The sequence below is a fragment of the Narcine bancroftii genome, chromosome 3 (genome assembly GCF_036971445.1).
Source record: "Narcine bancroftii isolate sNarBan1 chromosome 3, sNarBan1.hap1, whole genome shotgun sequence".
Lineage (NCBI taxonomy): Eukaryota > Metazoa > Chordata > Chondrichthyes > Torpediniformes > Narcinidae > Narcine > Narcine bancroftii.
In genome coordinates, this window is record NC_091471.1 from 147,876,842 (window position 1) to 147,891,372 (window position 14,531).

The window sequence follows — 14,531 nt, forward strand, 5'->3', positions numbered from 1 at the left end:
TGGAGGAGAGGTTAGCTAAAATTAGAAAACTCATTGTTATGCGCTAGACTGTCCAGGAGGAATATGATGTGCGGTTCCTCAAGTTTATATTTGGCCTTACCCTGTCAATGGATGAGGCCGAGGACAGACATGTCGCTGTAGGAATGTGGAGGAAGTCAAAATGGTTGGCTACAGACCCACAAATAGAATATTTGTGTTCAGCAAAGCAGTCACCCAATCTGTGTTTGGTCTCATCATTTCAGAGGAGACCACCTTCGGTTCACTGAATGCAGTAGATTAAGGTTGGTTGATATGAATTTAAAGTTCTGCCTCATTTTGAAAGGATATTTGTGGGCCTGATGGAGTTGAGAGAAAGGATGCAGGGACAAGTTTTGCAATTTCTGATGTTACAATGGAAGGTTTCTAAGTGGGTGCAAGGATGGGGAGGGAAGAGCAAACGAAGGAGTCTAGAAGGTTTTAGCCCAGCAAGAGTGGGATAGGGAGGAGAGGGAAAGATGTGAGTGGTGGTGGGATTGTCTTGAAATTGGGGGAAATGTCATCATAAAAGTAAAGTCAAGTCACCTTTATTTGTTATTTATACCGTGCTTGCATGGTAAAGATGAGAGAGCATTTCTCCAGGACCAAGGAGCATATTTACATAAATATAGTTTAGAATAGAAGTTCAACACATTTAAAATATTATGATTTATACATTAACATTCAATGATACCTGATCCTCAAATGTTCTGGCAGTTCAGGAGTATGATGTCTTGGGGGAAAAAAAAACTCTTTCCCAATATGGATGTAAGGGCCTGAGTACTGCAGTACCTCTTACCAGATGACAGAAGGGAGAACAGTTTACTTGAGGGGTGTGGAGAGTCCTTCACAATATTCATTACCTTTTGCCTGCATCGAATATTGTAAATATCCTTTATGGTAGGAAGGGAGTCCCCAATGATATTTTTCACTGATTTCATTATCCTCTGTAGGGTCTTGCGGTCCAAGGTGGTACAGCTTCCAAACTAAGCAGTGATGCCGTTGCACAGGATGCTCTCAATACGTCCTCTGTAGAATGTAATGAGGATGATGGGTTGGAGATGAACTTTCCTTAGCCTTTGAAAAAAGTAGAAGTGCTGCTGGAGTTTTTGGATATGGAGCTTGTGTTAAGGGACAATGTGAGGTTCTCTGCAAGTACACTCCAAGGAACTTGATACTTTTGATGACCTCACCAGTTGAGCAGTCAATGGTCAATGGAGTATGGTTTCCGACCCCCCCACCCCCCACCCCACCGGGTCCTATTGAAGTCAACAACTATCTCTTGTTTTTTTGACTTTCAGATACACGTAGTTGGCTCTTCTCCAGTCTGTTAGTGACTGCACTTCATCTCTGTATGCTGACTTGCCATTCTTACTGATCACGGTTGTGTCGTCAGCGAACTTGATGATGCAGTTCGCGCTGTGTTTAACTGCACAGTCGAGGGTCAGCATATTGAACAGCACATTGCCAGGGGGTGGGGTGGGGGTTGTGCTCAGAGTGATGGTCTTGGAGGTGCTGTACTGATCTGGACTGCCTGAGGTCCCCCTGACAGGAAGTCAAGAATTCAATTGCAGATGGAGATGTTTAGAACCAGCAGGCTCAACTTCCTTATCAGGTATTGTGGTATGATTGTATTGAATGTTGAACTGAAGTCAATAAACAGCATTTGAGCATATGGGTCTTTGTTTTCCAGGAGGGCAAGAGCTAGCTGGAGGGCAGTGGTGATGGCATTATGCATTGAGATTTGGGTCTACGAACTGCAAGGTGTCTAGTGATGGATGTGAAAGCTGGTGGGGTGGAAAGTGATGATTTAACGTATATTTTTCCAGAAGATAATTGGGAGGATATGTGTTATGATAGTGTAAATAAATTGATGAATGTAAGATATGGAATGGTGAATTATAATTTTCTACATCAGTTATATTTAACTCTGGAGAAATTGAAAAAAAATTGGTTTTAGTAATTCAGATTCTTGTTTTAGATGTGGTTTATGAACTGGAACTTTTTACATGCTGTTTGGTCTTGTGTTAAAGTATATCCATTTTGGGAAGGAATTAGGTTGGTTTTGGAAAAATTATATAATATTAAATTACCATTAGACCCATTGATTTTTTTTATTGGTTTATATGGTTTCTTTGAGGGGATTAGGGTTGGATAAGTTTCAAATTGCATTTGTACGCTTAGTGTTGTTTGTAGCACGAAAATAGGTAGCAAGAACTTGGAAAGATAATATAGAGATTAATATAGTATGCTGGCATAATGAATTGCAAGCTTGTATTATGTAAAAAATTACATATAACTTGGATGACAATTATTCTTTTTTTGTTAATGTGGTCTCCTTACATGGAGTATATGCATTTAGATATACTTTGATTTATTGTATATATTTTCAGTTTTTCTTTTTATTTATATTTTTGGCTCTCTTTAAGAGAGTTGGTTGATGGGGTAGGTGGGTGGGGTGGGGGTTTTGTTTTCTTTTTTATACTTATACAAAATTGATTTCTTTTTGTTATTGGACTGTATGTTGTTTTTTTTTAAGTTTAAAAAAGATTTGCTTCCTGAAAAAATATTGGGATTTATGATAGATAACTTCAAAATAAACTCAAAGATCATTTCAAATTTGCAGTATCAAGTAAGAAGTTGGAGAAATGTTAAATTCAATTTTATTGATGGCAGCATGTTTAATCACATAATGATGCTGACACATTTTGCTAGTTCAACTGACCAAAAAATGTTTTGCTGCTAATTTTCATTTGTGCTCAGCATCTGATACCTTTCATGTCAGTGTTCAACAATAGTCAGCTAGTATTGATAGATTCCAGTTGCCTTGATACTGCTTGTCCATGATTGCAGTATCCTGGTGAAACATTTCACCATGTCCGTCACTGTCTGCACCAGAAACCGTAGGGAAGAAGTCCAAGTGCAAAAGCCGGAAAAGAATTTTCAATAACATGTTGCACTTCATGGATTTGTGTGGCTGAAGTCGACTTAAAATATGACAGGAAATCACAAAAAATGTTTATATCTGAAAAATGGTTTGTGAAAGGAAAGGTTTTAGATTATTTTCTTGATTAGCAGCACAAAATCCAGAAAATGCACCCAAAAGTGTTCAAGAACAAAATCTTCGTTGTCCAATATTATTAGTTATATTTAAGTTGTTATAAAGAGGGATATTGACTTTGGAAGTTACACAAATGATGCATTGACAATTTTCAGCTCCAAGGCTAACTTCTTGCTTCTGTCTGTTTCTTTCTACAGCACGGAAGAGAATTTGCTAATCCCTTCCATTGTTGCACCATGATTTTGCACAAGCCAACAACTTAAAAAATAAACAACTTTCCAGACCGACATCCTGGCCATCAAGATGTGCATAATATAATTGGTTCCCATCGTATTGGAGACAATCTTGTTAATAATGGAATCAAAACTCTCAGCAGGTCTGAGATGGATGCGATTTGGAGACTTTTTGGAAATGACTGATCTGGTCACTACCATGGCCTGTGTGTGTGCCTGTTTACAGCACTCAATAACTCTTATTGAGCACCTAGCTCTTTCTTTAATCTCCGACCATACAGATCGGCACCAAAAGAAGCCAATTGTACAGAATTAAACAAATGTGCATTACAAATGCAATATCACTGTTTTAGATGTGACTGTTTTTTCTATTAATTTTGTGATGGAGTGTTCCCAGATTGCGCCAACTTTTCAAGACTGTGATTGTGTTCTTTGCCCCACTACTCGGCCTTTCCATTGACAAGCCACAGACCTACAGTAATTAGACCCCTCAGTCCAACAATATTCTGTAGTTTATACACAGTGTTACTTGCAAATGTGTTTACTATACTCTTTTGAATCTTCAAAATAAAATGAAATGTACTCATTTTTTTTTCCCTGGAATTGGTGGTTTCAGAGAGAGGATGATTTAATAGCCTGAAATATCATTAATTCCAAATGTTTTTCAATAGCCTCTTTAATTCCCAAGGATGATAAATACCACTCACAAAGAGAAATTGAGAAACTGATCGATGATAAATCTTCAAGTCAACAATTGTTTAAGATACTTTACTGCTTTTGGTTCCCTCCTGTTAGGCAAACCATTTTGAGTTACTTGTGAGGTCTTTTTTTTAATCGTGAATAATTGACTGAAGAGGGACCAGCAATTCTGCTGGTAGAAAACAGAAAAGATTGTTTTACTTCAACTTGTACATATAGATCCCTCTCATGATGTCTTTTTCCACTTCTATTCAAACGAAGAGGTTTTTAGGAACACAGTTACCTCATCATTATGTAAATGATGTATGTTTTCAGTAACTCTGAGTTTGATTGGAATAAGCCTAACAATAAGTGGGAATATGTTTGATGCCATAACGTCATTGATACTTTCTCTCGGACATCCAAAAGTCCAGAGAACGCCACAGTCCATAATCCCAGGATTTATCATCAAATCAAAATGGCCAGCTCTTTTATATTATACAAGATCACTGCTTTTCCATTTTTGTTCAGATAAACGAGTTAAGTTGAGCCCTATTTTAAGCTACCTAATTTAACTTTTTAGAATTAAATAAAAGAAAACCGGTTGGGGTGAAAATTGGGAACAAGTGAATTTAAAAAAAAACCAAAATATTATGAACAAATGGATGTTGTATTTTTCTCACATTGTTGAAACAGTTTATTGTCAATAAAAACTGTAATACATTATTAATCTATCCACACTGTAGTAGTTTATATGTGCTTAAATAGTGAGCAACTCTTTACAACATGAAGTAAATATATATCTATATAAGTATATATAGTGCAACATGGCAATCAACTGGGTTAATTCAGCAAGCAGGACAGAATAATGATGCAACTGTTTACAATCATGGATTTAAAGTGCTATTCATTAAAAGTTCAGTGAATGCCCATTTTGTCTCTATAATAATGTCAGTCTGCTACTGGAATAATTGTGTTAATTGCAGTGTGTCAGGAGAAAGACTCTTGGTGCTTTTGTTCCTTTGCAGTGTTGATAACTGTAGACAGGCAATTTCTCTCTGTTGGCCTTCATTTGTACTCTAAGCAAATTAATATTTCAGGAAATTACAAGAGATGAAAATACAACTAATGATTTTGCCTGCAGGTTAAACCTTCTAATTTGGTGTCAGCGGTTTATTGGTCATGGATATTTGTACACTCTTTGAGTCAATCAGTTCTATGACGCCTTTCTTGTGCATGGTGACCAAACTAGGCACATATGACTACATTCGGCACATATCTCTCTCAACTGTTCCTATCCATTTACTCTTCTGGATATAATTTGAATATTACAATATCCCTGCTTCTACCACTTATTCCCCATACCCACCATCCTCGGTGTCAAGAAGGTGCCCCTCATGTCAATTTAAATGTTACCTCACTCACCTTAAATCAATGCACTGTGGTTTAAGATTCCATAACCCTGGCAAAAAAGGCTTTAGATATTTACCTTATTCATGCCCATCATGATTTTTTATAAACTGTTATTAGGTCACCCCTCAGCCTTCTCTGCTCCAGAGCGTAAAGTCCCAGCCTGCTTGCCCTCTCCCTATAATTCAAGCTCACCAGTCCTGCTCACTAGGTGACCAAAACTGCACAAAATACTCCAAGTGTGGTCTGACCAACTTCTTGAACAGTTGCATGTTCACTTCCTTGTTCTTGTACTTAAAGCCCAGATCGATGAAGGCAGGCATGACAAGTGCCTCCTTCACCACCCTATCTATCTACGTTGCCACTTTCACGGAACTATGTGCCTATACTCCCAAATCTCTTTGTACTGCAACACTCCCCAGTGCCCTACCATTCACTGTATACATCCTGCCCTGATTTAACCCATCAAAGTACAACACCTTGTGTGGGTGTGAGTTTAATTTGATTTACTTTCCTGGACCTCTTTCTCAGTTCATCTAGATCCTGTGGCAATTGCAGATAACTAACTTCACTGTCCACTATACCATCAATTCTGGTGTTTTATGCAAACTTATGGACCATGCCAATTATATAGTCATCCAAATCATTAATATGAATGATAAACAACAGTGGAATGAGCACATCTCTGGTCACAGGCCTCTGATCTGGGTTATTACCTTCCACCATCTCACTTTGACTCTCACCATCAAGCCAATTCTATATGCAATTAGCCTGTTCGCCCTGTATCTCATGCAATCTGACTTTCTAGAACATCCAATCATGTGGGACCTTGTTAAAGTCCTTACAGTCAACATACACAATCTACTACATGCACTTTCTCAATCTTTTTGTCATCTCTCCAAAAAACTCAATCGGTTTGTGAGACATGGATTCCCACATACAAAGCTATGCTGACTATCTCTAATCAGTCCTCAACTTTCCAAATGCAAGTTAATCCGGTCTGTTATAATCCCTTCAGTAACCTACCTGTGTCTGACATTAAGCTCACTAGTTTGTTGATCCCTGACTGATCCCAGCGGCCTTTTTTCAAATAAAAGTGTATTAGCCACTCTTCCGGCACCTCACCCATGTTTTATAATGATGCAAATATCTCTGCCAAGACTCCTACAGTTCATTTCCATGGGTTCCAATAGCATCCCAGGATACACTTAATCCTGAATGATGTGTTGGTCATGGCCGATGTCGACTTGAGGACCGTGGGGGGGGGGAGGGGGGGGAGGGTTTTGAGGCAAGCTGTCGCTCTGCCACCTCGAGAAACTGTGGCTTGGTTGGTTGTTTCCATTTAATATAGTCCTGTTGATACCAGTAAACCAGCTCGAAGGTGTTTGCGCTTGGACTTTTTAACATCCAAATGGAATTGCAACTGGACTTATTTATGTTCATTGCTTGCTCTTTGAGGTCTGATGTTTGTAGCACTGTTGATCATTTGAAATTGGGAAGTTGTTCATTGTTGTGATCGGGAGAATCAGGTTAGGGTTTAACTAATTAATGTTCTAAGTTGGATAGTCTGTGTAAAAAGATGGCTGCGCCGGAATATTTTGGCTGCCTGACGTCGGTTAGATGGTAACCAATATATTCATAATTGTATGTTCCGTGCTTTGGATCAACATGCATTCTATTAAATGCACTATATAAATAAACAACTACTGCACTTATTTCCAGAACATACAAGGGAGGGCACATACCTTGAATAAAACTGTTTCTCAATTTGTGAAAAACAATGAAAGAAAACAAGAACTCCCTAAATTACAAGAAAATGTTGTTTTAGGATCTCTGGTGTGACTCTAACGATGTGACATTAGAGTAATTACGGAGGAGCATATGATGTTACAGCCATCATTGATTGATTACTAATGAGGACAAAACATATTTTTGTCTTTTGTGGCTTGGTATTCTTCAATGCTAAGGATGAATGGTGTTAAATTTGTGGATTGGATAACATGTGATGAAAAGTTTTAAGGACCATTTAAAATAGGGGTGATTATGTAATTTTTTTGTCAGTTTTGTTATGGATTTCCTGATAAGTGTAATTATGAAGAAGGTTGAAAATGGTATGATTTCCTTTATAATGGTTTTAATTAAGGTGAAAAACTGAATTAAGGATTACATGTAGTTGAATTGACTGTTAAGGATTGTGACCTTGCAGGTGATGACTAGATATGTTTATTTTTCCCCACTCTTTTAAAAAAAAATTCTCGCCTCTTTGATAAATTGAGCTTACAGCAGAGTGTTTGCTGAGTTTTTGCATTTGCATTACTGATTCCTGATGTCCTTATATTGAGAATAATTATTTCAGTTCAGGAATAATGTTTAAAGTGACAGTTGGACCACATTTACATCCAATGCCCCACCTGCCCTTTTTTTAAAATATCCTTCCCACGTATAAGCCACGCACAAGGCCAAACGAGATTAGAGCAGAAATAGGATATTCAGACCATCCAGTCTACCCCACCATTTAATTATGAGCTGATCTATTTTCCCACTCAGCCCCACTGCATGGCCTTCTCCCCATAACCTTTGATGCCCTGGCTAATAACCTGGCCTCCACAACAGCCTGTGGAAACAAATTCCACAGATTGACCACCGTCTGTCTGAAGAAATTTCTCTGCATCTCCGTTCTAAGCAGAGGCTCTTCAATCTTGGTTGTGCAGTCTTGCCCAAGACTCTCCCACCAAGAGAAACAACCCTTCTCCATTTATTTTGTCCACGCCTTTCAGCATTCTCAATTTTCAATGAGATTCTCCACATTATCCAAACACTGTTTCCGTTGGATCTTCTGCCAGTTTACTGCATTGCATTTGGAGCTTGCAATGTAATCACCTGCACTCTGAGGAAACCAGATGCAGATTGGATGATGGCTGCAGAACACCTTTGTTCATTCTGCAAGTGACCTCTCTGCTTGTGGCTTCTTCCACTGCTCCAAAGAAAGCCAATATAGGACTGAAAACAGCAACCCATTTTGCGTTTACCTTCAGGTAATCTCAGAGTTCGTCACTACCCCCCCCCCCCACCACATCCAACCCCCCCACCCTTTCTATTTACACACCTCTCCATCTAGTTTGTCATTGGCTCATCACTTCCACTTGTCTCATTCAATCTCTCCTTGTCTCTCATCCTATTTCATTCTTTCAATTCTGTCCTCTGCGCTCTTCTCCTTCTCTGCAGTTTTAAAATGCTCTTATTTTATTTTTCCTCTTATCCTCATGAATGGTCATTGACCTGACACAGTAACTCTGTTTCTCCAGTCATGGATGCTGCATTACTTGCTGACATTTTTAACATTATTTGTGTCAGATTTAGTGGTTTGATTTCAATCAAATCTATCTAAAGGATAATGATGCTCAGTTAAATATAAAATGCTGGAATTTCTGTTAAGTTGAAGCATGCTTGTAATGTATTTAACCCCAAAATGCCATTTTGAGGAATATTAAAAGAATACATTTCATGAACTCAGCGGGGCGAGCAGCATCAGTGGGAGAAAAAAGAATAGTCAACATTTTGGACCAGAACACTTTTTTTTAGACTACAGCACTGTAAAAGGGCCTTCTGGCCCACAACCCATGCCCCCCCCCATACTCGTTTAACCAACACCCACCCCCCCCCCCCCCCCCGCCCATATGTTTTGAAGAGTGGGAGGAAACTTAAACACCTGGAGGATATCCATACAGAGAACATACAATCTCTTTGCAAACAGCCAGCACTGGATTCGAACCTGGGTCGCTGGTGTGGTATTAACACTGTGCTAATGAATACACTAACTGTGCTGCTCTTCATCAAGACTGAGAGTACAGCGGGGAAGATAATGATGATGAGTCTATTGTCATATACATCACACATGCACACATGCTCTGAAATGTTGACATGCCCTTTGTGAAAACAAACAATAGTATCATTAAGTTAAATTAAAAGAAAGAAATAATAAATACAAAAGAGAGTCAGTCTAATGCAAGAGAAGTTGGGCAGGTGCCAGTGGGGGATTAGTGAACCAGGGAGGAATGAAGCGCGACAGACTAAAGCAGGTGCTGGGCAAATCGAGAGAGAAGCAAGAAGGGAAGAAATCAGCTGGAAGATGAGTTATACAGGGTGATAAGAGGAGACGAAGGCTGCTTGAGCTGGAATCTGGTAAAAAGAAAAGGTTACAATAGCAGTGTATTGAGAGATAGTGGGAAAATGGACTCAAAAATGAAAGGGAGAGTGGGCAGAATCCAGAGAAAATGGAGATGAAAGAGGACGGAACCAGAGAGGGATGAGATTGACAATGAGTGGTGTGTGAGGGATGTTGGGGTGGGGAAGTTGAAGAATAGAAGTAGCTCAGAAAAAAGATAATGGAAGCTCGTTACCAGAAATTGCAAAAATATATATTCGTACCACAAGGTTGCAGACTGCCTAGGAAAAATATGAGGAGTGGTTCCTTTAGTTTATGGTGGACTTTTTTGTACCAGTGGAGAAGGCCAGGGATGGACAGGTCAGTGTGGGAATGGGAAGGGGAGTTGGAATAGCTCATAACAATTTTGGACACTGCATCTGCAGTTTGCACTCCAGATTACACCAGCTGCTGATGGTTGTGTGTTAAACATCAAATGAAATTCAGTTTCTACAATTTTCTCTGCTAGTTTGTAAAATGTGGCGAGAATCTAGATTCACCCACACATCTGTAGCAGTTGAGATTATACATGAAGCTAGAATATGGTTTAATTGTCACCTGCAAGGTGAAATGTCCAGAAATCATGAAAGGTGTCATTTCAAATTCAATGTCCAATTTATTGTGAGTGTAAAAAGTCCATTCCTTCAGATTGTGTATTATTTTGGAAATGTTCAAAAATGCAAAATTTCAAAATTTTTTCCTGCAATTCACTTTTAAACTTTTTAAAAACCTATTTTTTTTTTAAATTTGCCTCCACTTGATTTGACATTGAATTTACCCTATCAAATTCCACCAATATGTCCATTTCTCAAATCTTTAATCTTATTGATTAATGCAATGAAATGTTTGACCCATTCTTCACCAAGTTTCCAGATGCCATTTGTCCTTTGTCTTTTTGATCTTGCTCTTCCAGCAATTTTGTTGATTTTTCTTAAATCCAAAAACACATTTAATAAAAAGTCTTAACTCAAAGGAATGTCTTACTTCAGTAAAAACAGGCACGTCATATTTTACCATTTATTTCTGCAAGATTTTGTTCACTTGAATAGGATGCATCATATTCAGAACTTTCCTCAGCAATTGGAATTGTATTGAATTGAAACTAACATTAAATACCTAGTGTGGAATATGACAACCAAACTGAGAGTGAGATCACTTTCCTAAGCATGGGAATTGAACCCAGTCAACCCAGTGAGTGATGCACAGTCATTTCAATTGTACCCAGCTATTTATTTCTCCTCCCTATATCCTATGAAACATGACCATTTTCCTTCAATATTCTCTAAATATTGAACTGTTGTCTAAACATGCATTGGTAATTGATTGTAGAACATAAACCTATTTTGAATAGTCAGAAGGCCAATTCTCTGGATGCTCTCAAGAAAGAGTAAGATAGAACTCTTAAAGATAGCAGAGTCAAGGGATATAGGGAGAAGGCAGGAACGGGGTACTGATTTTGGATGATCAGCCATGATCACAGTAAATGGTGATGCTGGCTTGAAGGGCTGAATGGGCTACTCCTGCATCTATTGTCTATTGACTGTGCTTCTATTTAGATATTAAAGGAATGAAAGGATATGTGGTTAGCACAGGGAAGTAGCACTGCAGTAAAAGATTAGCCACAGACATTGAATAATGGAATAAACACAAAAGGCCTACTGCCTAATCCTATTTTCATTTCTTACATTCATTTCATTATTAGGCCTCCAGCCATGCTACATTTAGCTCTGGATTTACACCCCATTCACTCTTTAAAGTTATGAGAACTGGATGAATGCCAATTCACAACAATATCTGATATATTTTTTGCCTACTGTCAATGCTTCAACAAATTGTCACATGAGTGGGATCCAATGACCGAAAAGATTTAGTGAGTTGCAAAATTGTGACAGCAGCAGGAATCTAGAACAGAATCAGCTGACTGCAAGCATGTTTTCCTGAAATATTATCATTCACACTGGAATTTAATTCTCCTGTATGTGTCCACAATGTAATAATTCAATTCGGACTTGCTTCCAGCAAGGTCAATAGCAGTTTAGCCCTTTCTGATGTGCATAAATTTGATTTATAAGCAATTTTATTTATCTCAGCATATGATTTTTGCATTGAAGCAATGCAAATTAATCCAATTTTAAAATTCTAACAGGAACATACTTGCAAAAAAAAAAAATGTCTGTTCATGCTTTTGAAATCCAGGTGCATTGCTCACCAGTAAATCTGGATGCATTTGTGTATCAAACACATAAAGAAGTTTCATGAAGGAATTCATGGATTATTGCTCCCTGATATCTGACTTCAAACACCAAAGCTCTAAATCAAGGCTTGAACTGCCTTTTTAGGTTATTGCAGTGTTTAGTCAAGACTGTGAGCTGAGATAGGTTTTTGTAATTATTGCTTGCAGTTATTGATTTTTTTTTTGTGTGGTGGCATTGTTCTGAAGCAAAGCAATCCTGCAATGTTTGGTCCCTGAAGAACATTAATTTTCCCTTTGCTGAAAACAGACAATATGTTTTTGCTAATGAACAATCGCTCACTAGCAACCATTTGGTTTGGCAAAGTTATTTCAAAGCCATCAGCAAGGAAGCATGGTGGGGACATGTTGCAAATACCTTTCACTCTTTATTCAGTACTTTAGCATCTGAAATACCAGGAGAGGAAAGAGGGGAGGGAGAATTAATGCTCTAAACATAATATTTAAAAGTGGAATAACTGATGGATGTGGAATTGTTGAGTTCTGAAGGCTGTGGAGTGTCTAGTCAGAAGAAGAGGTGCAAATTGACGTTGAACTTCATTGCAAGAGTGGAGGAGACCAAAACCCAATTGAGTCCACATAAGAATGACATGGAGAGATGAAGCTCAGGATCATCTTTGTAGACTGAATATAGTTGTCTCATTCTATCTGCAGTTGTTTTTCCTCAGGTGGAGGAAATGATGAACATCGAATACAGGTCCTCCTTTCCTGATAGTTGAGATTTTGTTTCTGTCCTCCAAGTCACACCTCCTCAGAAAAAGAAATCCTGTCTTTCCAGTCCCTTTCAGCAGCATTAAACCACCTCTTGTCACAATCCATCTTTCCTGGTTTCCACGCTATCACAGACCTTGCCTTTTGTTCTCAACAACATCCCCCAATTGTTTGCAAATTTTAACTTGTTTCATTTCTGAAAATTTTCTATTCTGATGAGAGGTCGTCAACTTGAAATCTTGGTTTTTCATTTCACAGATGGTGCTTTACAGTTTCGTGGTTTTAGTATTTTTTTCTGTTTGTTTTTTTTATTTTTGGCCTCTACAATTTTTTTTTGCATATGGATTTGCAAATAAACTAGTTCTTGGTGATAAAATATCATTATTGATCTACCTTTTCATTATATTTTACACTATTATTTTTCAACACCACAACAGACTTCAATAATTTATCCAGTGAATCTACTACAGTGAGTGGAGATGATCGAACATTCATTGCTATCCAAATACATCTGCTCACACTGGTACCCACAAGGTAAAACCAAAAGATAGCTACCCTCATAATTTTTGCCAACTCTTATTTTTACAGATACAGTTATTATTAAATATTATCCTGGATAATTCTCCTATTGCTGTAGTCATATCTGAAAATAATGCTGTATAAAAATGAATTCCAAGATGTGAATTTATTTAAATGAATTCTTGAATTCACCTGTTTAAGATCTTTCCAAACAGACTTTAATAGAAAGAGAAATTAAGAGGTCAAAGTGCCTTTACAGCCTTCTTAATGGTTTTCAGGTTTCTTCTTCCCCATTGAGATCCCCCCAAAAAATATTCCTCACGATGTTCACTGTTTTGCAGCATTCCCCATAGTAATTTAGGAAAATTAATGATCTAATAAAAATTCCAGGCATATATCATTTTTTTTTGTAAATGTCCTGAAAGTGCTACTTGGAGGTCTAAATGCATTTTTAATTATTTCTTCTGCCATAACTAATTCTTAGCAAGTTCTGTGGCTTGATAATCCTCAATGTATTTATGGAAATTGTAATTCCCCTAATAAGTACTTCAGAATGCAATGGATTTGTTAAAAAATTGAAATTATTCTCTTAATTTAAATGTTCTTGCCAAATCTACCTTATTTTCATCCCTATTTTTCAACTTTTAAAATATTGCATTTACTTTTATTTCCTGAACTTGCTATTTCCGAGAACTGGTTGTTCAGCCAGTGACGTCAACATTGTTGGTGGATTGTTGGTGGATTATTTTGTAATGATGCCTAACAGCAAATTAATTAGGAATGTTGAGAATCATGTTACCATGATTGATAGATTCATGTATGCAGTGTAATCTCAATGGATCTACCATCACTTCATTCTTTGCAGCAAATTATGACCAAGTGTACTTCTGAATACACTGACTGAAAGGAATTACAAATGTCTATTCACTGTCCAGCACTTTCCGTCGCTCATTCACTGGCCTGTTTCAAATTGCAGTCCTACTCAGTTCTTCTTCGAAGATTTAATAGATTTCTACCTGGAACATTATCCTTTGGATATTTAGGCAAAAGATGCCATTGAAGTATGTCTTGGAAACCTTTATTTTGTACCTCCTGTGCCTCTAGCTTTGTGTTCATAATGTAGTAAGCATAGGTCAATATGTGCCATCAGACAATTTACTTGTTGCATACGTACAGAGTCATGATCTTTAATGATACTGGACTTCCAGAAGTGGAACAGAAATGTGGAAGTGAATTGCTAATCCTACCATTTTCTTGCACTGCAAAGAACGACCAGGATGGATGCAAGCTCTAATTTATACTTCTTTCCAGATGGATTCTATTCTGTTGTCACCCTTGGGAAAAACTGAGTAATTCTATAGGTTTTATGCAAATGTTGTTGCTGTTGTTTAGAAACCAGCTGTGAAAGACAGATGGCAGTGATGTCATGTTTTCACACTGGCATCTCCT

General features: G+C 37.8%; 1 protein-coding gene across 2 annotated transcripts in view; it reads left to right on the forward strand.

The window, feature by feature from the left end:
- LOC138757689 (protocadherin-10-like) overlaps positions 1-14,531 on the forward strand; it is a 142,006-nt gene that overhangs the window by 92,612 nt on the left and 34,863 nt on the right. Inside the window, exon 5 of one of the 2 annotated variants that reach the window (XM_069925394.1) lies at positions 3,274-3,648. The exons of the other annotated variant lie outside the window; for it this stretch is intronic. Within the exon in view, the coding sequence (XP_069781495.1) occupies positions 3,274-3,293 (20 nt within the window). The 3' untranslated portion in view covers positions 3,294-3,648. Of the gene's footprint in view, positions 1-3,273; positions 3,649-14,531 lie in introns of those variants that run through there. 2 annotated transcript variants of the gene reach the window in all.